Raw genomic sequence first — 25,349 nt, 5'->3', positions numbered from 1 at the left:
GCTCATCTTTCTTAGAAGAGAGGTCCCAGCTCACACAGGCATTAAGAAACAAAGCGCTTTGTGCTATTCATCTCTGACGGGATTCTGTGTGACCTTTGAGGCAAGCGAGAGAGCGAGAGGGAATGCACGAACGAGCTCTAATTTATCCTGGGCTCACGCCAGTCTTAGAAAAGCTCCCATTCAGACCACAGTAAACGGAGCCAGGTGTGCTGGTGTAAATCCTAGCCCCTGGGACGCAGACACAGGTGCATCCCTGTGAGGTCAAGTCACAAGACAGGGACACAGGGACACGCTGACAGGGTCTCAAAGAAGCGTTAAATGGTATCAGGACCGTTTCCCTCATAACAAAGGACAGCGGATTTTTAAAAACTGGTTCCTGTTTGTGTTAAGGTTCCAGGACACCTCACGCCTTTGAAAAGCATGGCTTTGAGAGGGGCACTTTCAGTGGATTAATTCGGCACATTCGATGCTGTTGTAAACATGTCTGTTGTATTTTGGTAGTTGAATCCCTTTCATGTGTTAATTAAAACAAAAGAACTGTGCCTTGCTTGGTTCAAGAGCCGTTATTTATTCTTTTTTTTTTTTTTCCCCATTGAGAAAACTATTGTTGTTTTGAAAGAGATCTAGGAGGATGGAGAAAGGAATGAGGAATTGAAGGGCGTCGTGAAATATATCCTCAGGTTTGGAGTTTCAGACACTCTAGATACTGAACGAGTTAAAGAAGAATTAATTGGCTTGATCACTGGAATCAACATTACTAGGTAAATAGTTGATACATTTGGCTTCAAAGGAATCTCTCCCCTTCACCTTCCCCTCTTTATTTCTTTGGTAATAAGATAGTTGCCCTACAGGCTGTGGGCATAATAGGAGCCCTTTCCCCTCCCCTCCCTTTCTCTCCCCCTTCCCCCTCTCTTTCTCTCAGGGTTTCTCTGTATATCCCTGGCTGACCCAAAACTCACTCTGTAGACCAAGCTGGCCTGGAACTTACAGAGATCCCCACTGGCTTCTGCCTCTCAAGTGCTGAGATTGGAGCCCTGTTACCATGCCTGGCTTGATTACTGAATTCTTTAAGGTCCTTACATATTTTAATAATGAATTGAACAGACTTTTTCTTCTTTTTTTATTTGATTGATTTCTATACTCATTGATCTACACTGCTAACTTATGGTCCTAGATTCTAAAGAAACACCCTAAGTGAGATAAGTCGCATGTGGTTTCTGTGATACCTCCCTAGCCAGGTTCGTTTTGTAATTTGATAAAAAATTATTCTAACCATAAAAGAAATTTTATTAGAGAGCTATGTTGAATATAGTCATGATTTTCTATATTTTGATAATTTATGTCTACATTTAAAATATTTGGATTGGTTCTTTCTTGAAAATTTGAGTCACACATTAGAATCAGGTATGCAAACTAATAACTTTTATCTTTTATATTTTAGATGTAAAGTATGATTTTGCACATATATCAAGATAACAAGCTATTGGGTAACCCTTCTCCTAAATAAAATACATTTGAACATTGAGATTTTTTTTTCAAGAAGTATATTTTCTGAGGCCACATTAAGTCCTGATTTCCATTTTAAACATAATTACTAGGCCTCATTTTCTCCCTGGGCATGAGATATTTTTAAACATGACAAGGATTTTCGAGTCAGCAGCTCAGTCAGATGTAAGAACAGCCACACTCTGAAGATTTCAGACCGGGCTGAACACTTACTTTAGACAGTGTTTGGATGCTAAGCAGTATCTTCTGTGTTTTGTACATAGTCAGAAAGTGACAGGGGAACTTAGGGGATGAATGATCTCCAGTGCACATGCTCTCCGAGGGGTGTTAGTGCACACTGAGGTGGATAATGAGCCGTAACCATGGCAATGCACTAGGATGTGTGTGAGGCCCACAGATGTGCAGCAGAGCTCTTACTAAGAAACAGGGCTGTCAATGCGCTCTGAGTGTGCAGGACCCAGAGACCTAGCCGTCTGACCAGATGTTCAGAGGCGCTCATTAGTAATGGGAGGAAAGGGAAGTCTAGTTCTTCTTTTTCCTCCTTCGTATCTACAAACGTTATATATTATGGCTTATGTCATAAACGAGGATGTATTTTTGGAAGGGACAAGTTAGGAAAAAACACCTAAGTCCAAGTATTAAGGTATTTCTTAAGTTCTTAAACGAGAAGCTATAATATTGTGCCTTAATTTAAAATAGTATCAAAGTATGTTTTGTAACTAGAATTATGTCAAAAACCAAGTTGATATAGGTATTTAATTAAGCTGGAAATAATTTCAATCTATATTAGCAAATTCTTTAATAAGATTTTTTTTGGGGGGGAGGGAATATTTAACTTTCCTCTCCTGAGACATTCTACCTTATTTCCATTTATCTGGCTTAGCAAGGTTCAATTTAAATAAAACGTAAATTGTAGGAGTTATTTAATATTGCCAAGCAGCCACTTAAAATTTTTTTAACAGATATCAATTTTAATAATATATTTTAACAATTATCCAGATACCATCTTAATAGAAAGCAATTAACGAGGCTTATTTTTGTACTAAGTCTGGGAAATCCAGTGTGGATATCACAGACACTTGATACTCCATCTACACGTGCATTCTAGCGGCTGGCAGTTGCTCTACGGGGCAGCACAGATCTGTCTAGTCTGATGGTTTCCCTCCACAGTTGGCTCTAAGTACAGTCTTTTAGTAACTCTTTAACAAAGGCTGTTCATTAATGTTTGTCTTTCGTTGCAAGCATCCGGACCCACAGTGATGAGGCTTGCTCTCTGTCGTGAACACACACGTGAGCATGTAGGTGAATTAATTGTCATAGTGGACATTACATAGTGAAAAGTTGATACTGCTCAGGAGGATGATTGGTTACACAGAGTGGAAGACATGTGTTCACGGAACTGTGATTTCTCAATACTTGCCAGAGGAATCCATTCGAAAACTGGTCCTGGGTGGCACTTGTTCTGGATGGGAAAATGGGGAATTAAAGTTGAAATTCATTTATGGCATTTTTAAAATTCATCTTTATTTTTCTGTTTTGTCGATGCTACAAACTCCCCCAACCCAAATCTTGTGCTCGAGTTTACATTTTTTGATCACTTGTTTCTAAAGTCAGTGGAAGTTGGTGAGGAGCTTTACCTGCCTGTGTGTCAAGTATGTTCGTGTATTTCACATACATGAAAATAAAAAATATGGATTCTTTTATGAGTACAGAAAAGTACCTTTTCCAAATGTTATTAAATCTTTATGTTCAATATAAGACTACTTTGGAAGTATGTCAATTCAGAACCCAAAATCTATGCAGCAAGAGTCTTTTAAAACCTTATTATAATACTTTTTCATAAAACACTAAGATAAAAATCAATGATCACACTGTTTTAATACCAGTCCAAATATTTTGAGATTCCTAATAATTTGGATAGCTGAAATTATGCCCAAGCAATTCAGTTAAGCTTGTTCGTTCTAGCGAACCTGCATGAGAATTATGACTTGACCCACAACATATCTAACACAGACTCCTTAGCATCAAAGACATGAAATACCTCTTCCTTGTAGGAATGTCTCACATTTAGAATTCTAAGGCCCTGGAGATTTCCGTTCTCTGTACTGGAAGTACTTGGAGACCAGTCGCTCTCGTGGGGTAAGGATGGACGCGTGCAGGCCCTCCCTGTGCCCTCACAGACATGCTAAAGAAATACAGACTGTATAGAAGATGACATTGCTAACCTGTTCCTTGAGTTTTCATCTGCTTCTCAAAGCTATGGCACCCCACAGGGAGTGTGGGGAAACACAGGGGTCTCCTGGCTGTGTCTTTCCGAAGTCACTCATTGTGCAGATGCTAAGATACACCCATGGTGCTGAGAGACTCATGGAACTCATTTTGTATTTTGTCCCAGGTAACTCTTCAGCATCATTTTTAGGAAAATGAAAAGTTGATGAAAATATTGCTTTGTTTTTGTTTTTAACTTGCATATGATTAAGACTCGCTATCTAATAATGTGTTCTCTCTTCACTATTACTGTGGAAACACAGCGCCCCTACGCTTTTCTGTTGTCCCCTCTCCTTGCTCTCCTTTGGCCTTCCTTCTTTCCTTCCTTCTTGCAGACAGGGAACACTATGTAGCCCATGCTGACCTCAAGCAGGATCTTTCTGCTTCATCCTCTCTGGTGCTGAGTTCAGGTGTATGTGCTACTGCTCCTGTCCACGCTGGTATAATTTCTTTCCTACAATCTTCAAGTATTTGTCACCTTCCTCTAAGGCTCTTCCCATAGACACATTCCTAAACCATGTGATCGGGTTTAATCTGAGTCATGCAAGAGACACATGTACATAAACCTTTTGCCAATAAACACCCAGCCTAATAAGGACTATGTTAGGATGATCTGAGATTCATCTGGGAGTGGAAGGGTATTACTGCCTTCATGATGAACTTTTTTTTATTATAGTATAGAATAGAGTTTATAAAGGGCATGGGGAGGGGAGTTGAGAGGGGAAGTAGAGAAAGGGAGGGGGGAGAGAGAGAGAGAGAGAGAGAGAGAGAGAGAGAGAGAGAGAGAGAGAGAGAGAGAGAAGAGGAGTAGGGCCAAGAACATATGGAGAGAGAGGGGGCAGGGGAATCAGGAGAGAGGGGGAAGGGGGGAGAGGACAGAGCAGGAGCACGAAGGCAAGAAAGCAAGAACTATGATGAACTTAATATAGCTTATCATGTTGCCAAAAATTAACTAAAAGTTACCACTAAATCCTTCTAGGCCAGAAAACACATTGTTGAAAATATTCTTGCAAAAAAAAAAAATCCTCCCCCTTATACTTAATATGTAAGTCAGTTTTAAGTTGGAATACACTTTAGAATGTTATTATCACAGTCATGTAAATAATTATATCACTATGTTATATAATCACATAAATGATTACTTTTTATTAAAATTTGTAGAAGGACAACTTAAGACTATTCAAGGCTGAGGAGAACGGAGCACAGAACATGTCAGTGTTAGGCTACCATGACTTTATAATAGAGTTGTATTTTATGGAGCACTATAAACACAGATATTTTACAGACAAAAAGTGCTACAATAGGACTTAATTTGGGTGTTTCAGTCTGGAGCTCAGTTCTTTTGTGTAGTGGGTTAGTCTAGTCCAGCGGGGCACAGGGATCATGTGTACCAAGTACGCTGTGTAAAGACAAATTCGTTTTCTAGTAGGATCTCTCTTTCTAAAGAGCCTTCGTATTTACTGGGGCAGTCTAGGATTTTAAATGAGAAATGTCCTGTCGTCAGGAAGACAGAATGTCAGGGATGGAAAACTACTACCTTCTAGATACTGCCATTAGTGTAAACCTGACATTCTACATTATCATAACCTCACTAGGACCTACCTGCCACTCCCCTTCACTGAAGCCCTGGTGGACTTACATTTATTCATAAATGTATTTTGGGTTACACAGGGAACCTGCACTAACATACGCTTGACACTAAAGAACTCTCACATAAGGACTACGTTTTGGTCCTAGTGTTCACTGTTTTCTACTCTTCCACCCTTCATCTAACTTCAGAAGCACCAAGCTCTAAATTACTGAATAGAATAAATTCACAAACCACGACATTCTATCTAATCTTGCAAATCCGAGAAGCTGTGCTGTAGCGCGTTTCTCTTAGTGTCTATCACCAGCTCACGTCGTGGTGCTTTTTTTTTTTTTTTTTGGTTCTTTTTTTTTTGGAGCTGGGGACCGAACCCAGGGCCTTATGCTTCCTAGGTAAGCACTCTACCGCTGAGCTAAATCCCCAGCCCCGTCGTGGTGCTTTCTTAGTCTACAAGGAAGCTGATAGATATAAAGATATATCAAAGTTTTCTAGACAGCTTCCTAAAGATACCATTTTTGAGATCACATTTCCGAACTAATCAAGATCTATGTATCAAAAGTGGCAAACACAGCTTTAATGGACTTATCGACCTCATTTTCCAAAATGTTACAAAGGCAAAGTGGTATATTAGAAGTGCCAACTAAAAGACAGTTTCACCCCCATGGGTCAAATCATAAACATAAATCACTCCAAGAATACAGTGATAAAAGGCAGAGAAAAAATTTGCATTTATAGTACAGTTGAGGGTATTAAAATTATAATGTGCTATATTTTCACTCGTCTTATGATTCCAATGTTAAGCTGCAGGTAAAAGTGTCTGAACACTTTTAACATCTCATCTTATTTTAATAGTTTACTAAAATAAGATTGTTCTTAAGAGAACACATAGGAGAGGTAATTTAATTAAGGGTGTGGAACAGCATCACTGTCTAGGCAGTGGACGAGGGGTAAGGCCCGTGTTTAGGTGCAAGTGTGCTCCCTGGGTTCACTCTTATGGTTACTTAAATACCTGCCTGCATTAGAGCCCTCCACACACCGGTCCTTTCCAGGATGCAGTATCAAGCATTGTATCCTGTGGAGAAGGGGTGGTGGGGTCAGGCCAGCTCAAGTGAAGGACTCCTCTGTGCTTGAGGCCTCTCATTCTGAGTGCTGGAGAAGGTTACTGCCTTGTGTGATGTGGCCACTCCAAGATCACTTTCCTGAGTCTCTGGGAGGGTACTGTGGTAGGTGGCGTCATTTTGCCTAATGACTCTTTGATTAGGATAAGAGGCATTGCAAACTCCACCCGTTGTTGACTAATAACAAAGAAGGAACTTACCCTTGGGAAATATAAGTACTTGTCTGCCAAGAAAATGAGCTGTGTGTGCACTGGGACAGCTCAAGAATGAATGACCAAAGGGAAGGGGAGAAGCCATAATGTGGCAGACACGTTTGTCTACCTTGATCTGTTATAGATTATAATTTCATTTGGGGGGGTGCTACTGAAAAAACCCTTGCCATCTCCACTAGGCTGTGACCTGTGGGCACTTCTGGTGGCTGCTTTGCCAGGGAGACCCAGGTGGTTTATTATGGTTTCTAATTTCTGGAAAGAAAAGTCAATGGTTGTGAGCTCTTCCTGGAGAGACTCCAGAGAACTTCCGTTTTTAAAGATGTTCCACCTTCAGAGTCATCAGAGAGACGGGCCCTTGACATGTCCATGGTCAGACTCTTGAGTGATATCACAGAGGAGCGTGGACGGGTTGAACTTCTTAAATGACTGTTTAGAGTCATCAAGGTTCAATGCGAAGAGACAAACACGTTTGGCACCACCTTCGAGGTGGTTCCCTTCTGCTTCTGAGCAAGGGACAGGCAGTGAGGGAGAGGGTCAAGGGATGAAGCTTTTCATTCGCTAGTCCAGGTTAGACCCTCTTCTGCTTCAGCTGCATTTTGGAATGGGCTCAGGAAATCTCCCTACAACTTGATACCGAAAAGCTAAATTCTTGGACTAAACCTGGCCTTAGGAATAATGAGGTAATAAGATAGGCCTCTCCTTTCCTCAGCTGTCAAGCTTCCTTAAATAGTGGGAGCGTTGTAAGAGCCCGAAGTGAGCAGAACTCACTTTCTCTGGGAAAGTTCTTCAGGTTGCCTTGCCAACCCCAGGAGGAGGACGAGTGATTGGCATCTGTTGTTATCTAGATGCAATCCTTCCTAGCGGGCAGAGACGGGCAAGATTAAGTGTCTTTCTGTGCAGGGTTATTGCAGTGTTGAATTGGATTTAGCCTGGGTGTTAAGAACTCGAATGACCTGATACTAACTGTGCAAGACTTCCTCGCCAATGGTTCTCTATTTAAGTTCGACATGTTTAAGATCTGAACATATCTATGGTTTCTAGGTTATAGGGGGCAGGCAGGAGCATGGCGTTCACCGGAGATTTAACTACCGAAACAAGCCACCGCAAAAGTCATCCTAAGATTAGAGATAAAACTTGTAGAGGCAAAATCTTTATTAGTTAAATAAATTACTTGACTGAGTAACTAAGTATTTTTCTTAGTTTTAATGCTAAAACTTATTGCCAGGATCTGTACGTTGGAAATACTCGTTTCTTAGTCAGGAAGGCTAGTTCTTGAATAGGCCGTGCAGTAAATGAAAATTATATGACTCATCACTCAAATAAGGCTGACCTCTGGAGAATGACAGAGACACTATTAATAACCATAACAGGACAATCAAGACCAGGGCAGCCCAGAAAACTCTCAGATGAGGTTACCCCCGCACGGTCTCATTTCTTACTATATATATCATCAAAAACCATTTTCCCTTGTAATCTGGGGATTGGAACAAGGCTAGCACGATGCACACAGAACATGTGGGGAGGGATGAAGCAGTAAGGGCTATTTGGAATAACTTTCCCACTCCCTGTTGGAAACCTCAGACATGGCCGACCGTTAGGAGTGCTTGCAAACCGGATACTTAAGTTGTTCCTTTTGTGCTTGCAAAGAAAGCTCCTGCCTTAATGAGGCTCATCAGAAAAGGCCATCCTAGCATGCTTATCCACGGGCCAAGGTGGGCTTGTACACGGAAGCTGGGAAACCACCAGCATTCGTAGTTATGTTTGCTGTACCCCTGCACACATTCAAGTCTCGATGTTATGATTTACTGTGTTCCACAAGGCAGTCTCGTTCAGAAACTGTTTCTCTATGTGTTTCACCTTAATTTTCTAATTAGATTTTTTTTGTGTGTGAATTTTCTCTCTCGAGTGCCTACCAGAGTTTTAGACACACATTCTTCGTACATTCTTGCTGATTGATGCGGGTCCTTGGGGGCCATCTCTGGGCACAGCGCTTTCAAATGAAAGGCGCCGCCTGCCTGTGGGTGAAGGCTCTTCCTTTCTGTCCTTTTTAAAGGTGTCTCCTCATCTTAGAGCATCTCGTGGAGATGGGAGGTGGTGCTGGCTTCCTCTCAGATTACCCACCTGTCAGGCTCCGCTTCATGGGGTTCTGCTAGCCTATGTCCGCCTTTGTTTAAAATCACAGTTTCCCCCAAGGAACATGTCTTTATTAAGATGTCCTGTGCACGTACATTAAACTGTCAACTTAATCTAATTAGGAGTCAAATGAGGCTTGGCAGCATTTACATCGTTTGATAAATTCCCGTCATTTGCAGGGGGAGCGGTGACTTGCATCCAAATACAAACGTATGGACCCCAAACCTTCTAGAGCTCTGCAGAGCTCAGGGTTGTAGGCCGAGGGGCGTCTTTCTGTTTGGGGGCTGCGACCCAGTTCAAGTGTGAAAGTGAAAATCTTGATATGTCCTTGGCAGGGTTGTAAGGGAGGATACCAGGCTCTGTACCAAACCAGGGAAATCTTCAAAGGGTTCTCCTGATCAGAGTAGGATTCTAGTCTGTACTTTCCCCCCTCTCTCACCAATTGTGTTTTCTCTCGGGAAGAATCTTCCGGGCAGAAGCAACGGTGGATCTAAACTTGAAGCGATTCAAAGGAATGTGCACAGAGGGGTTTTGCAATAAGAAATTGTTAAGTCTGGACTTTTATTTGGGCCTGACGTGCTTCCTGATCATCGCGTTGAAAGTCCTGTGTGAAGGCGAGGCTTAGGCTGGGCTTTCCAATTATTAGTTACTACTTCATAGCATCGATGCAGTACAACTGTTTGGGAAGCTGAGGGGGAAGGCGGCCAGTTTAAAGTTAGCTTGGGCAATTTTGTGAGACTGTCTAAATAAACCAAAGAATGCATTCCTCTGAAAATTGTGAGAGTGAAACGTTTTTGTATTTGGAAGTGAGCAGGGTAGAGAGGACCAAAGGCTGGTTGCTTGTGTGGTGAGTACACAAAGGCTGTGCTCACACAGCTCCCCCTGCCTTCAGGGACAGAGTTTTTCTTACCTTCACGTGGTTTCTGGGTTTCATTCACACCCTATTGAGTGTTATGAAGTAACCAGGAGGAAGGGACGCCCAGGAGGGGAGGAAATGAGCTTCCCAAGGGGCGTGACCTGAAAACACGCCTGTGACCTTGAAACCTTAGAGGGTTGATGGACACAGGAGTGGGTGGGCATAGCACTGCTGTGGGCTCAGGCTCTGGGGGAGGGACTGTCTTTCTTGCTGCTGCCGCTGCTGAGAGATACAAAGCTCCCTGGGGGGCTGGCAAAGGAAGATACCGGTGGTTGAGGCGTCTGCTTTGCTCAGATCCAGGATGCTACAGGGGAGGAGGAGAAAGGCGGCGGACAGAAATGGAATGGCTGATGCTTCTTACAGAAATCCTTATTACTTTAGGGTTGAATAAGGGTCACGTTCAATTCCTGTCTAAGGCACTCTCAGACAGAAGATGCTGGAAACAATCCAAATGGGGCCTCTGCCCCGAAACATCCCGCTTTGCGTTGCTCTGGAAACTGCACAAGGACAGAAGCAAATGACCAACAAAGGCACAAAACCAGGAGCAAGCAACTCCTCACAGCCCCTGAGTGCAATTAAGCAAGCCCAGGATGTGGGGACGATGAGCCCTTAGTCCTGCGATGCAAGTGTTTTATCCATGAAAGCAGGGGTGTCCGCTGTGCCTTCCTCCACTCATCTACGCCTTTTGTTTCTTTCCCCATTAAATTTGCTAGAGCATACTGATCATTTCTGGTGTCTTGCCACAGTGCTGACAGCAAAGTAAAGATTCAATAAATGCTCGACTATTGAAGTAGGAACGTAGTAGGGGCTGGGTGGATAACTTTGCACTTTCCCCCTCCCAATTTCTTGAGCACCAGTACCCCAAGTTCCTACCCTTCGTCAATCAGTTCTAACTGCCAGCATTGCTCTGACTTTACTGTAGTAGTTGCCCCAAGAATACAACCGTCTAAAGATCGTTGAGACATTTATCCAGAGAGGGCAGAAGGAAACCTTGTAAGTTGGATGTAACTGATTATTTAAAAGTGCATGCATATTCATTCTGAGGAAAACGATTTCTCAGTGGCCTGCTGTCCTAACCGCCAAAATTACTTCCATGAACTGTTACGGAGGGTTGGGGAAAGATGTAATGTTTGCTTTTCCCTCGCCCAGCTGGGTGCATAATTCTCAGCCCCTGAACTCATCAAAGGAGCAAGCGGGCTTCAAGATCCCCTGAGACCAGCCAGGGCTGAGTGCACGGGGACACTGTGATGAAGTTGGAGCCCTTGGTGGTGGGCGGAAGCAAAGGAAACCAGCAGACTATGAAGGAAGCAGCAGGGACCAAGGCCTTTTAAATATGCTTGATTCCTCTGCGGTTTCTCTCAGGTTCTTATTATTCAGTGTCATGCTTTATACACTCAGTTTCCATAGAGGAGAGGAAGGGACATAATGAAGATGCATTTGATATTAAAAGCCAAAATAATTCCAAAGGTCTTTAGATAGGGAGCCAGGCGCATGCGCAGGCAAGGCACATTAAAGGCGGCAGAAGATTCAGGCTGCGATGATTGACTCCTGCTTTCCCTTGCTTTGGGGACGAGTTGATTCATGCCTCTGAGTTGGGAAGACTTGCCTGTAATTTTATTTTACTCAAGGCCTGGACTTCTCCAATGACTGCCTTCAAGGCTCTAAGACAATAAAATTTAAGCTTTAGATTCGAGGTCGGGTTGAATGGATTAGAAGTTCCAACCATTGCTCTATTTTATTTGGTGACTTGAACCAAACTAGCAACCCCACTCCATCCTCATTTTGTCAGGGGTGTAGGGGCAAACGCAACGGAAGCCCCAGGCTCTTAAAAATCAATGCGTACAGAGACTGGTTAGATAGGAAGGCACTGAGTTCTGTCACACATCAATGTGACTGCAGCTGATCGTAATATATATTTAAACGTAGGTAAAAGGATTTTAAATGTTCCTATTATAGATTCCCTTTCTTGGATACGCTAATTATCCTGATTCGATCATTCCACGATATGTACATGTACGGAAACATTCACGCTGTACCTCATAAAAATAAAAGTATTCCCACTTAAAGTGCAATTACACAAAAGAGAAGCCGGGCTCGAAGGACAACTGCAGAGCAGGTGTCTTACTCTGGAGATACCTTTGAGCCGTTTAAGGTGAAAGCTCATGCCAGATCATTCAGCCCCCAGGGACCCCCCAGGTACCCCCCCAGGCAGGTGTTGGCCACTGTCAATGGGCCCCTGCTTTACGTGGCTGTCACTTACGCCTACTTTCATAAATGGCTCTCGATTTCTCGTAGAGCTCATACGGGTCAGGCTTCCGTGGGTCAAAGGCCTCTGTTGAGTCAGGAAAGGAGCTCCTATGAAGGGCAGGTGGGAAGGGCAGGTTCTGTGGGACGGCCGGAGCAGATAAACTTGTTTGAGGGCTGCCTTGGTTCTCCCACCGGTCCATCATCTGAAAAGAAAAGGGGACCAGAGAACGTGACTGATGGTGGATTCAGCATGGCTATGTCCCCTGTTACCTTTACAAAAGACCTCCTTGCCTTGTGGACTTTTGACCCCAGGAAGAGTTTGGTGCACGAACCTCTGTTTCTATGTGAGAATGTAACACAGACTGCTGTAAGTAAAGAGAGTGCCTGGGGTTGGATACGAGCTTATATAACCTTGCCGGGTATTAGCTAGGATTCTTTGGTAAACTCTCCATTTCTCTCATTTTTTTCCTTATAAAATATAGCACATATCCCAAGGTCACTTACGTGCATATGTTCAGAAGGAGGGTAATACTTGTCTTAATGTAAGATGCTCCCAATTTAATATACTTCCCTAAAACAAAAGTCGAAGTAGTCTGCGAAGTAGTCTTTTAACCTCTGTGTACGTGCCAACCGTCTCTTAGAACATTCTATCCCTTTCCCCCTTGCAGCTGAACATTCCTTCCCTTTCCTCCTACAGCTGAACACTCCATTGCTTCCCCTAAAGTCTGTATGTGACCGACCGTCTGGCACCAACGAACTGCTGTCTTCTAGGAAGACTAACTGCTAACTGCTAACTAGCTAGCTAGCTAACTGCTTCCTAATTAGCCATGCACGACTCCATCATAACATGGGAACATACATGAAGTTGGAACTAACACCAGCCTTTTAGCATGAAGGCTGTTGCTGCTGCTAGTCTCACTCTGATTTGACCAGTAGCCCTTCCTTTAAACTTGATTCGTATCTTTCTACCTTTAAAAAACAGGCGGTGTGTGAAGGGCGGGATGGTCATAGCCTCTTGCCCCAGACCTTGCCTGTGCAGGGTCAGTACGGTTCTCAGGATCAAGGTCAAATTCCCACGAGGATGTGAGTTCTGCTTGCTTTACTCAAGTCCTTCCCTGGCTCCCCTGCACTCTTCCCTGCCTCTGAGGCTTTGCAGAGCCTCCATATTTCTCCTTCTGTCTACATCCTCTCCCTCGTGTTACCTGGCAGATAAACACCTCCTTTCCTAGAAGACTCGGTCTAACCATTTGGGTGCTGCTACTCAACTTTATCCCTGCCCCTACCAACACTTACCACACCTAGCTGTCCTAGCTGTCGACAAAGGACCCTTCTGTAGTAGGGATTCAGAGAGCATTCTTAGAGAGTTAATGAACTCATAATTAAAGCTATATAAACGGATATGTCTATATAGCTTTCTGCTTCCTACTCCATGTTCTTGCTCTTGCTTTGACACTGGCTATATTTTAGTCAGAATTCCAACCCCCATCCCTACTTGCCAGTTACCAACACTCTGAAGGATGGGAGTGGCCACAGACACCTGTCCTCTCTAGACAAGCTGTGGGTGACAGCAATGATTGCTCTGCCCATCCCACCCGTCTGGAGCTGGGGCAGGGGTTCAAGTTGAAACTAAACACAGCAAACTTGGAGGCACGTAGGTTATTGACTTCTAATCCAGCGAGACTGGATTTAAATCGTTTTCTGTATGGGATCCTGCCCAAGCTTTCATCCAGATGTTTTTTTTATAGCTAGCAAGGATGAGTTCAGTTGTCTCACATTAAATATAACCTCTAGAATCACAGACAGGGTAATTGGCTTGCCTGAAGTCCAGCAACAGATCTTGGTCAGAACCAACTTGTACTTCTAACAGGGGTATTTGGTTTAAGCTTTAAGACTTTGGGGACAAATTTTATAAGTATCATGAAAATCAAAGCTAATTTTATGCTCACTGGGGCTTTTACTTCTACTTAGTAAAGTCCCTTAAATGTGTATTTCAAACTTAATAGAAACATTTATATAGGAGGGCAGTTTTCTTTTCATCTGATATGGTGACTTTGCTATGCTGTACCAGGTTAAAATTGTGTTTGAAGGCATAGCTTTTAAAAGTGATCAATTTGACTGCTTTCGGGTGCCACCTGGGTACATTTTAGCTGTGACTTTCTCAGTTCCGATTCTTAATCTTCAGATGATAAAAGCTAAAAAGTAAGCACATTAGAACTATGGTCTAAGATGGGTTAACATCCCACTTGTCAATATAGGACTTCAGGAAACGCACCCCCCTTCATCTTTTGCTGTGGGGTTTTCTAATATCCACATGTGTTTTTCTGGTGTTCATATTACTCATATATAGCCACTGAAGGAACTATGCTTCTGGTAAAATATTGGTATTTCTAAAAAAACAGTCATAAAGCTAACAGAACAAATAATACTCTGGGCATTTTAGAGGAAAGTCTCTGTGGCAGATTGACAAATTCTATAATTTCTACAGCCCAGAGGTTGGGTGATTAGTCAAAAGTCCAGGTCATGCCTGGTATAGCATCCATAACTTCTTGCAATGACATTCATCAAAACCCCAGTCACTCCGTCAGGGGTGCTTTAAAAACTGTCAAGTACAAGATCCCTGTCTGGGGAAAAGTAGATATCTAGTCTTCACCCCCATGTAGTTCTTAGCCTTCTCCCTCAAATTAGGCTTTCTTAGGTCCCCAACCTGGGAGGCTATTGATAAACCTTTTTCTTGGTTTAGAGAAGCCCTGTGCTGAGCTCAACTGGAAGGTTAGTTCTGTTGACTTACTTCCTGAGAGACCTTGGTTTCTAGATTCCATGAATACCTTGAATTCATTGTCCCATTGCTCAGGGCCATGTTACTTATTGTACCCATTGCTTTCCTGGCCTTGGGTAATTCAGTTTATCATATTTGCTTAACATTTATCTTACAAGAGGCCTATTGGGATGCTCTTATCTCAGCAGTGACCATAACTAGGTTGATTTGTAAACATCTCCCGAGATTGACAATGGAAATGAAGCTATTTTCTATGTGTGGGAGAAACTTTGCTCTCTTTGAACTAATGAGTTGTTAATGAGTGAATGAATGAATGAGTGAATGAATGAATTCCTGATGCTATGGTTCATAGCATAACCTTTGAACTATGAGTGGCTAGAGAAAAAAATATAGTTTATATCCAGACATCAAACAGTAAAACAGAGAAGCTCAGTGTTGTGGTAATTGTTTTATCCCCCGTTTCTGATTTTTGGGGTATAGAGTGAGTAGAGAGCTTAGGAAAGAGACAGGCTTTGCCCCAACAAAATGATATTTCTACAATTTGTTTTCTTCCCTTTGGGAGCTGGGTAAACACAACCTAACAAGTGTAAACTTAACTCCTGTACTGTGTTAGGTGGGGTGGTCAATGAAGGCATTGGGTTTGGTTCTTTGAGACATACACCTAGGTCCGGCCATGTGAAGACAATGTGAACTCATTATGAGTAGCAGCTTCCTTGTTAAGTCCCTGGGCGTTACTTGGCTGAGACCAGGGCAGGGGCCAGGTCTCAATTAGGAAGTTTCCTCACTAAGCATGTCATTAGTCTTACTTAGAAGACCGGTGTCTGAACCCGGACGCTGTGTGTATGGGATATTTGTTTCAATTAACAATTTAGCACATTGTATTCGTTTCATGGGGTGATTTACGTGCTAAGGGTTTGTGCACTGGCATCTGCTTTCTACAGTGATAGACGTTTATGTGCTTGAGCTCGACTTGTTGAAACACTGTTGTGAGCACTTTACATGGATTAACTCAGAATCCCCACTGCAGCAGACAAGAAGGTATTAGCATGACTTCCATTTCACAGATATGGTCTTTGGGATGCAGAGGTCTTAAGCGGCTACTCTCTGGTCATAAACTAACAAAGAGAAGGACCAACACTTGAACCCAGGAAGTGTGCTTAAGAGTCTACATTCTAACGGACTAGGCCTCTTCTGGATCTCGGTCCTGGAGTTTTGTGCAGATACGTGCAGAACATTAAACCAAAGGGCCTGCATATTTACTCAGCCGGCCATCTGGAGGTCCAGGCCTTAGCTCTTGTAGAGATGCACGGGTTCGGGATTAATTGTACGTTGGGTTCTATAAAGCCTTTTTGGGAATTATTGACTACGGGCGTAATTACTATAATGAAGGCAAATGCTGTAATTATGCCAAATGACATAATTTCTGTGACTGTAGTACATGTAAGGAAATCGCTAGATTGCATAATTGTCACACTGTGATGAGGCTGCAAGGTTCCCGGTTTAATCAGATAAAGATGTGAACCCCAGGTTGGAGCTGGGGAATGGAACTACTTAGAAGCTGAGCCACGTTTCATGTCATGCATTTAAGAGACCTCTTTCAAAATTGCACACATCACTGCGTGATTGATGAAGTTCAAGTCACCCTGCTTTCCCTCTGATGTATTCTGTAGACCAGCTGAGCAGAGTTGTAAGTGAGGGGGACCTACTTTGTGCATGCCCTGCTTGGCCACTGTATCTGTCCAGCTAGAGGATTTAGACGTTCTATAAGGGTAGCAGATGCTAAGTCACAGGAAAAAGAAATCCAGAAAACCAGCTGGGCTTAGAATGTAGGCAGCTCATACTGGCATGTCGAACATCCGTGTATTAAAGCCTTAGCCCCTGGACCAGCACGCCTGGGAAGCAGTGAAGCCTGGGAGACGGCATATGCCAGGAGTGTATTCTTTAAGAGGACCGTAAGGCCCTAGTCCTTCCTTTTTCTCTTTTGCTCCCTGGCTTGTGATGAAGAAAGCTTTTTTGCCATGAGGCACTGCTTGCTATGCATGCTTTGAGCATCAGGGCCAGTCAGTCATAGACAGGGTCCGTCAAAAGAGAAACCCAAATAAGACTTTCCTCTCTATAGGTTAGTTATTATCTTGGGAGCTTTGTTATAAGCGCTAACACAACTTTATAGTTTCAACCTTAGGGCAAGTGGTGAGTGTCTCTGACCACTAAGCCCACTTAGCTAATCCAGTTTTGTAAGATCATTAGTGAAAGTCACTAATTTCCTTTGTTGGCAGAAAGTTCCAGCATCTTTAGACTGGAAGGAGGACCAGGGAGGTTAGGTGACGGTAGAGGTCACCAGTATCTGAAAAGTCTTAGAAACACTACTCTAAGTGATTGTCATGTTTACTATGTATATTATAGACAATAACACATAGAAATATATACTCAGGATATGTTAGTTATCTATATAGAGCTAGAATATATGTGCATAGAAGCACATATATTTCTTTCTATAGACATTAGAATTTAAATAAAAATGAAATCAAATGTTTGGAAACCAATGTAATTTGTAGGACATGCCCTCCAGCCCTAATAGTACGCATTAATTTTGAAAATTTAATGTGACCACAGGACAGTATAGTATTTGTGATAGGAAAAAAACAAGAGGTTTATAAAATATTTTTGTGACGTCATCCTGAGAATGTTGATGTCTATTTCGTAGTGGGGATAATTACAGAAGTGTAGGATGAGTCATTCTTGCACTGAGGGGACAGTAGAAGAAAACTGGCTGGTAAGGGTGACCGTGCACATAGACATTGTCCTGGTAGACATGACTCATAGCACTCACTGATAAGGCTTATTGTACAGTACTTTGCCAGTATTCTTCTGGTTCACCGTACCTTACAGTTTATATGGAACCTGAATTCATTATATCGATTGTGCATTAGAATTTATTACCAAATTGTCAGGCCATGAAAGTGAAAACAGGTCACATTTAGTATTTTGTTCATAAGTAATTTTGTGTCATAGTTAAGAAATATTTTTAAAAAATCAACTCTAAGAGACAAATTTAGTACACAAAGCATTTAAAAATGGGCATAATTATGGAACATGAGATGCCTTATCCCTTTGTTTGAGGACAAGAAAGGGCAGAAGGGCACACAGGGTCTGTTACTCTGATATCCTGGAAACAATCTCAGAGATAGAAGAGCCCTTAAGGTCACCCAATTCCCTGTTTTATTTAACGGGCATAAATAGTAGACAGAAATAAAGAAAGACGCGTAGGGATTCCAACTTACAGGCTTTGGAGTTTTCCATGGAGAAAAGAAACCTGGAAGAGAGAAAACAGGGGTTGAGCTTGGGAAACACATCCCACTTCCAGGCACACGTCGCAAGGCGCTGTGCTGACTGGATTTCACCTCAGAAGAGCCGAGAGCACCACAGACAGCTCTGAAGGGCTGTGAGCCTTCTGCAAGGCGCTCGAGGAATCTCTCGGGAAGCGTATCACCGAGTCTAAGAAAAATTCTCTTCATTTGGCACCCGAGAATTCTGAGGCACAGAACTGCGTAACAATGGCAAATGCCTGCTTGAGAGGGTCCCACCCCGAGCTATGTTTCGGGGTCTTTGTCACCCAGCAGGAGCAGGAGAGATGGAGAGAGCAGACGAGTACAAAGTTCAATATTATTAGAGGAAAATACCCTGGCTTAGGGTAGGAAATAATTCCCAGTTTTTGGACCCATTTTATGTACTTTAAAAACAACAAATATTTGTTATTCTTATATCTAAAAAATGACTAATACATCTTTACTAAGGCTAAGATCAAGGGATGGAGAGATGGCTCAGTGGTTAAGAGTGCTGGCTGTTGTTCCAGAGGACTTGAGTTCAGTTCCCAGCAACCACATGATGGCTCACCGCCATTTGTAGTGGGAACTGATGCCCTCTTCTGGGTGTGTCTGTGAAGACAGATCACCCATATAAACATAAATAAATACATTAAAGCAAGACTCAGATCTTAGTACATTTCGCGTGCTCTCCACTGCTCCCCACTGATAACCAGCTATCTCAAGATTCTATTGTCTTTATGCCTCAATGCTAGCACATGCCATGCCGAGCGGGCCAGTGCTTGTTTTTGAAATGGAAGGGTAAAGATGCCTCTGTATAAGGGCATTGGTACTGACATCTACTGCCCCTAATAATCCGAAACGTAATCTGCCGTGCCAGGGAAGTTACTTTCTTCTCGTACGGTAGTATCTTCTCCCTTTCGGCAGTTTTTGCTCATGTTAACATTAAGTGAGGTCTAATGGAGTGACCAATAAAAGTGAGTCATGGAGACTGCAGCTCATGCCCTGTTTGTCATCTTTAGAACCGAGACTTCCAAAATGGGAAGACCTGACAACCATGACCCATTTACAGGAAAAATCTGCAGAAACTCGGACATGGAGTTATCTAGACGCTTAAGCAACCCGACTCAGGCATGTCAAAAATGCTAATTATCCCTCAGTGGCCCATGGTGGGAAGACGATCCCTTCCATAAGAAGAGAGGACGCCGTGCAGTCCGTCATGTGTTACAGCCTTTCTGTGGAACAGCTGAGCCGGCACTCAGAGGTCGCCACCACCTTTGTCTCTGTGCCCAGTCCTTTCTTTCATGTTCTGAGGTCACTCTTAGTTGGTGTGATTTGGCTATAAGGACTTGATCACCTTCTTTTTCCTTTTGTTTTTTTTTTTTAAAGAACCGAGGGCAGAACTTGAAGACTACATACGCGTCTTCCCTTGACCCTTCTGTAAATTGCCAAAGGCAACAATATGAGCCCCGAGTTTAAATGTGGGAGGGGAGAGGAAGCCGCTCAACATTTACAGTTCACTCAAGTTGCCAGTGAAAGTTTTTCTCTTTTTGAGAAGAGATGTGGTCTGCAAGGTTTTACCCTATCCAAACGTGCAGACATCCGTCGCTCCCCCCGTCCTGCCTGGCATCAAGATGCTGAGTTACTGGCCAGACACTGGGAGTTTCCCTGACTTTGATGTGAAAGCAACACTAAAGAAAATTCTTCCTCCTGTGGAAGATGTGTAATCACCTGACCCCTCGCAGTAATAACACCAGCACCAGAAGGGCCTAAGCAGGGCACTGACAGGGAGTCGGGATGGCAAACCCACCACCTTTCATCCTCAGACACTGCAGTCTCCCTCCTTATAAAGTCTTCCTTCAGGCTGACCTCACGGCAGGGGCCGGACCCAGGACTTCACTGTTCTCACTGAGAGCTTTCTGGAATATGCCTACTGCAGAGTCACGCTGACTGCCGGAGGCTGCCCTCTCTCTGTGTTACCAATGAGGCATTGAGAGACAGGCAGGAGGAAGTAGCAGGATATATTCCTTAGAGCAAATCAGGTATAGTTTATTATATTTCCTTGGCAAATTATTAGTCATGCCACAAACATTTAAATCAATCTGATTAGAAACATGTATCTTGGACACACGCAGTTTAGTCCTGATAAAGTCAGAGGGTCATGCTTTCAACGTGATCAACCTCCCATCTTCTGCTCGGCTGTCGCGCCCAACCTCGACCAGCAAGGAAGACACGACCAGCGAAGATCTTCTTCAAGCAGTTTTATTCAGGAACCTTGATACAATCTTCTGACCCTGGGAAATCCCTGCACCACACTTAAATAGCTAGCACTAACCAATCCTAGCAAGCCACGTGGGGACAGCGGATAGGTTGTACTATGCGGAAGCGACCAGGCCAACCAGGAACAGCCAAATAAGGACTTGTTTTTCTCAAGGACTTGTTTTTCTCAATGACTTGTTTTTCTCAATGAGTGGAAGGCAGAAACCGGACTTGTTTTTCTTAATGAGCGGAAGGCGGAAACCAGCGCCTTCCCCGGGCCGGGACCTCGCAGCTCCCTACACTCGGCCTCGATGACAGGACTACAGAAATACTATAATAGGATGGGTCAAAATATTATATATTATAAATATGTCATATACTCTAATTTCTTGATGGCCTCCCTAGGAAACCAAGTCTATTCCAAAGAACAGTTAAAGAAAAGCATCCCAAAGTGAAACCTTTTAAGTCGTGTAAGAGACATTCAAGTTATTACGTTGGGGTTTAGTCCTGGTTTTGTTCTCGGGTAAGAGAAAAGTCACAGACTTCCGACAGCCCGGAGCCTCATGCATGTACACACGCACATGCTTACACTCGTGTGTGGACAGTGACGGTCTGCAGGCGTTTCTGCTGGCACCTTTATATAAAAATTGCTTGCAGCACTTCATTTTTGCAGTTCCCCCCCTCCACCTCAGGAACGCACCCCTCCCTGGTCCCTGGAAGCACACGCATTTTGCTGGGTACCCTGCCGTCCCCTGTCCTGTGCATTTTACTAGGCTGGGTTTGATGACACAATTGCTTACCCCAGGGAAACAAGAAGGGATACAAATTCCTTTTCCTCAGGCCTTTTAGAGCTAAGACCTTCTTCCTTATAAAACCAAGGCCATAAAGAAGGGGAATTTTCAATGCAATCCCCATCAAAATACCAATCCAATTCTTCAAAGAGTTAGACAGAACAATTTGCAAATTCATCTGGAATAACAAAAAACCCAGGATAGCTAAAACTATCCTCAACAATAAAAGGACTTCAGGGGGAATCACTATCCCAGAACTCAAGCAGTATTACAGAGCAATAGTGATAAAAACTGCATGGTATTGGTACAGAGACAGACAGATAGACCAATGGAACAGAATTGAAGACCCAGAAATGAACCCACACACCTATGGGCACTTGATTTTTGACAAAGGAGCCAAAACCATCCAATGGAAAAAAGATAGCATTTTCAGCAAATGGTGCTGGTTCAACTGGAGGTCAACATGTAGAAGAATGCAGATCGATCCATGCTTATCACCCTGTACAAAGCTTAAGTCCAAGTGGATCAAGGACCTCCACATCAAACCAGATACACTCAAACTAATAGAAGAAAAAACTAGGGAAGCATCTGAACACATGGGCACTGGAAAAAAATTTCCTGAACAAAACACCAATGGCTTATGCTCTAAGATCAAGAATTGACAAATGGGATCTCATAAAACTGCAAAGCTTCTGTAAGGCAAAGGACACTGTGGTTAGGACAAAATGGCAACCAACAGATTGGGAAAAGATCTTTACCAATCCTACAACAGATAGAGGGCTTATATCCAAAATATACAAAGAACTCAAGAAGTTAGACCGCAGGGAGACAAAAAACCCTATTAAAAAATGGGGTTCAGAGCTAAACAAAGAATTCACAGCTGAGGAATACCGAATGGCCGAGGAAACACCTAAAGAAATGTTCAACATCGTTAGTCATAAGGGAAATGCAAATCAAAACAACCCTGAGATTTCACCTCACACCAGTGAGAATGGCTAAGATCAAAACTCAGGTGACAGCAAATGCTGGCGAGGATGTGGAGAAAGGGAACACCCTCCATTGTTGGTGGGTTGCAGACTGCTACAACCATTCTGGAAATCAGTCTGGAGGTTCCTCAGAAAATTGGACATTGAACTGCCTGAGGATCCAGCCATACCTCTCCTGGGCATATACCCAAAAGATGCCCCAACATATAAAAAAGACACTTGCTCCACTATGTTCATCGCAGCCTTATTTATAATAGCCAGAAGCTGGAAAGAACCCAGATGCCCTTCAATAGAGGAATGGATACAGAAAATGTGGTACATCTACACAATGGAATATTACTCAGCTATCAAAAAACAATGACTTTATGAAATTGAGGCAAATGGTTGAACTGGAAAATATCATCCTGAGTGAGCTAACCTAATCACAGAAAGACATACATGGTATGTACTCATTGATAAGTGGCTATTAGCCCAAATGCTTGAATTACCCTAGATGCCTAGAACAAATGAAACTCAAGACGGATGATCAAAATGTGAATGCATATCGCCCTGAGAGACACAGCCAGAATACAGCAAATACAGAGGCATATGCCAGCAGGAAACCACTGAACTGAGAACAGGACCCCGTTGAAGGAATCAGAGAAAGAACTGAAGAGCTTGAAGGGGCTCGAGACCCCATATGTACAACAATGCCAAGCAACCAGAGCTCCAGGGACTAAGCCACTACCCAAAGACTATACATGGACTGACCCTGGACTCTGACCTCATAGGTAGCAATGAATATCCTAGTAAGAGCACCAGTGGAAGGGGAAGCCCTGGGTCCTGCTAAGACTGAACCCCCAGTGAACTAGACTGTTGGGGAGAGGGAAGCAAGGGGGGGAGGGTTGGGAGGGGAACACCCATAAGGAAGGGGAGGGGGGAGGGGGAGGTTTGCCCGGAAACCGGGAAAGGGAAAAACACGCCAAATGTAAATAAGAAACCCAAGTTAATAATAATAAAAAATAAAAAAAAATAAAAAAAAAAAAAAAAAAAAAAAAAGAAGGGGAATTTTTTTTCTTTATGTCTTAATTTCTGGCTTTTATTCCCCTCATTGCTATAGGATGTGCATATTAGAATTCTCCTGAGGGGTTAGTCACTGTTTAATTATCTGTCTCATCATGTGCATATCGGTCGTTTACTGTGTACCATGTTCAGCAGCACACAATTCTGTATGTCTACAAATTCAAACACGTTTCTTGAGTTTTGAGACCACAAAAGCAGGTTCCAAGGTTATCCCTCTGGACTAAACACAACGTGAGTCGTTATGGATGAGAAAGCTTAGATGGACCCCAGAGGGACATTCAGATGCATTCTCATATAAAGTGCACCGGAGAACTATAAATAAATAAACACACACATACATAAATAAATAAAATATGGCTACTTTAGAGTCATAAAACAAGTATTATACGTAACTCCACCTAGAAATGTAGTAAGATGGGAATAGAAAAATTTAGCAAAAATAGCTTAAACAAGAGATTCTGTTTACAGGGCAGGCCAGTGAAAGACAACACTGATGTCATACCGAAGTTTACACTGAATTTTATATGTTAACTAATCACAGCTTTAAATAAACTAGGGCATACAGTTGCCAGATAAGATATAACATGTCTAACCAAATGTACATTTCAGGTAAACAGTTTCGTAGTCCAAGCATGTCTCACGTGTAGCAAAGACCTAGTTCATAATATTTTTGTTTATCTAAATTGGAATTTAACTGTGAATTTGTATTTTTATTTGCTAAATCTGACAACCTCAAGCAGGAAAGAACTTACGTGTGACTTAGCAAACATTTAAAAAGTGGCATCTACTGGGTGTCAGATCCATTCATTTCAGTGGGGCAAAGCATGAGGTGTTCACTGTTTCCTTCATTGTCTGGAACCTTGCCTTAGGAAAAGCTCAGAACTCTGCATTTTCATAGATTCCCTGGGATGGGTTCGATGTCTGCTCATTGGGAATTGGACTGAGGTTGGGACTGCAGAGAAGCAGGCCCCCATGGCCGATGTGGGATGTTACCCAGGACCACGTCTGCATCGTGCTCCCGTTGGCCACATTGCTTCCTCCGAAGTAGAAGTCTGAGGTGGCTTTTCTCAGGACAGACATCTGACACTTGATACTTCAAATAAAAGCAGTAAACTGAGAAAGAAATCAGGGAGACAATTCCTTTCACTACAGCCTCAAGAGTTATTTAGCCAAAGACTCGTATAAAGATGAAGAAGGCATTGAAGCAAGAAATCCAAGACGACACAAGGAGGTGGGAAAACCTTTATGCTCACAGATTGGCAGGAAGGAGGTGGGAATACCTCCATGCTCACAGATTGGTAGGAAGGAGGTGGGAAAGAAAACCTCCATGCTCATGGATTGGCAGGGTTAATATTGTGAAAGTGGTCATCCTATAGAAAGAACAAACAGACTCAATGCATTCCTCATCAAAATTTCAATGCAATTTTTCACACAAAAGGAAAAAAGAAACATTTTAAATTCCATGTGTAGGGCTGGAGAGATGGCTCATCGGTTAAGAGTGCTGACTGCTCATCCAGAGGTCCTGAGTTCAATTCCCAGCAACCACATGGTGGCTCACAATCATCTGTAATGAGATCTGATGCCCTCTTCTGGAGTGTCTGACAGCTACAGTGTACTCATATAAATAAAATAAAATAAGTCTTTTAAAAAAATTTTCATTTGGAAACACAAAAGGCACAGGGTAGCCCATACGATCTTGACCAATAAAAGAATAGTTATTCTTGAAACCCTCCTGGATTTCAAGTTATGCTATAGATCTATAGTAATAAAACCATCATGGTACTGGCATAAAAACAGCCATATTAATCAATGGAAGAGAATTAAAGAACCCATATGTAGGTCTACACATTTACAGCCCCCTGATTTTTGACAAAGAGGCCAACAATGCACGTTGGGGAAAAACAACAACAACAACAACAACAAAAACAATAACAACAGCAACCCACCATCTTCAACAAATGGCGCTGGTCAAACTAGATGGCGACATGAAAAAGAAGAAAAGTTAATCCCCATCTTTCATACTGCGGGAAACTGAACTCTAAATCATCAGGTTCCTGATATTCTGAGTCTGATCAGGGAGAAAGTAGGGACTCATCGATGCAGGGAAGGACCTTCTGATCAGGATCCCAGCAGCTCAGACACCAAGGCCAACAACTGGCAAGTG

General features: G+C 42.8%; 1 protein-coding gene across 1 annotated transcript in view; it reads right to left on the bottom strand.

Moving 5' to 3' along the window:
- The window catches only part of Magi2 (membrane associated guanylate kinase, WW and PDZ domain containing 2), a 1,438,642-nt gene that overhangs the window by 153,843 nt on the left and 1,259,450 nt on the right, over nt 1-25,349 (bottom strand). Inside the window, 3 exon segments of the mRNA XM_032907059.1 lie at nt 2,927-2,968; nt 12,002-12,191; nt 18,046-18,077. Of these exon segments, the coding sequence (XP_032762950.1) occupies nt 2,927-2,968; nt 12,002-12,191; nt 18,046-18,077 (264 nt within the window).

Source organism: Rattus rattus, chromosome 6 (assembly GCF_011064425.1).
Source record: "Rattus rattus isolate New Zealand chromosome 6, Rrattus_CSIRO_v1, whole genome shotgun sequence".
Classification (NCBI taxonomy): Eukaryota; Metazoa; Chordata; class Mammalia; order Rodentia; family Muridae; genus Rattus; species Rattus rattus.
Note: the sequence above shows the minus strand (reverse complement) of the source record. Positions and strands in the feature narration are given on the sequence as shown.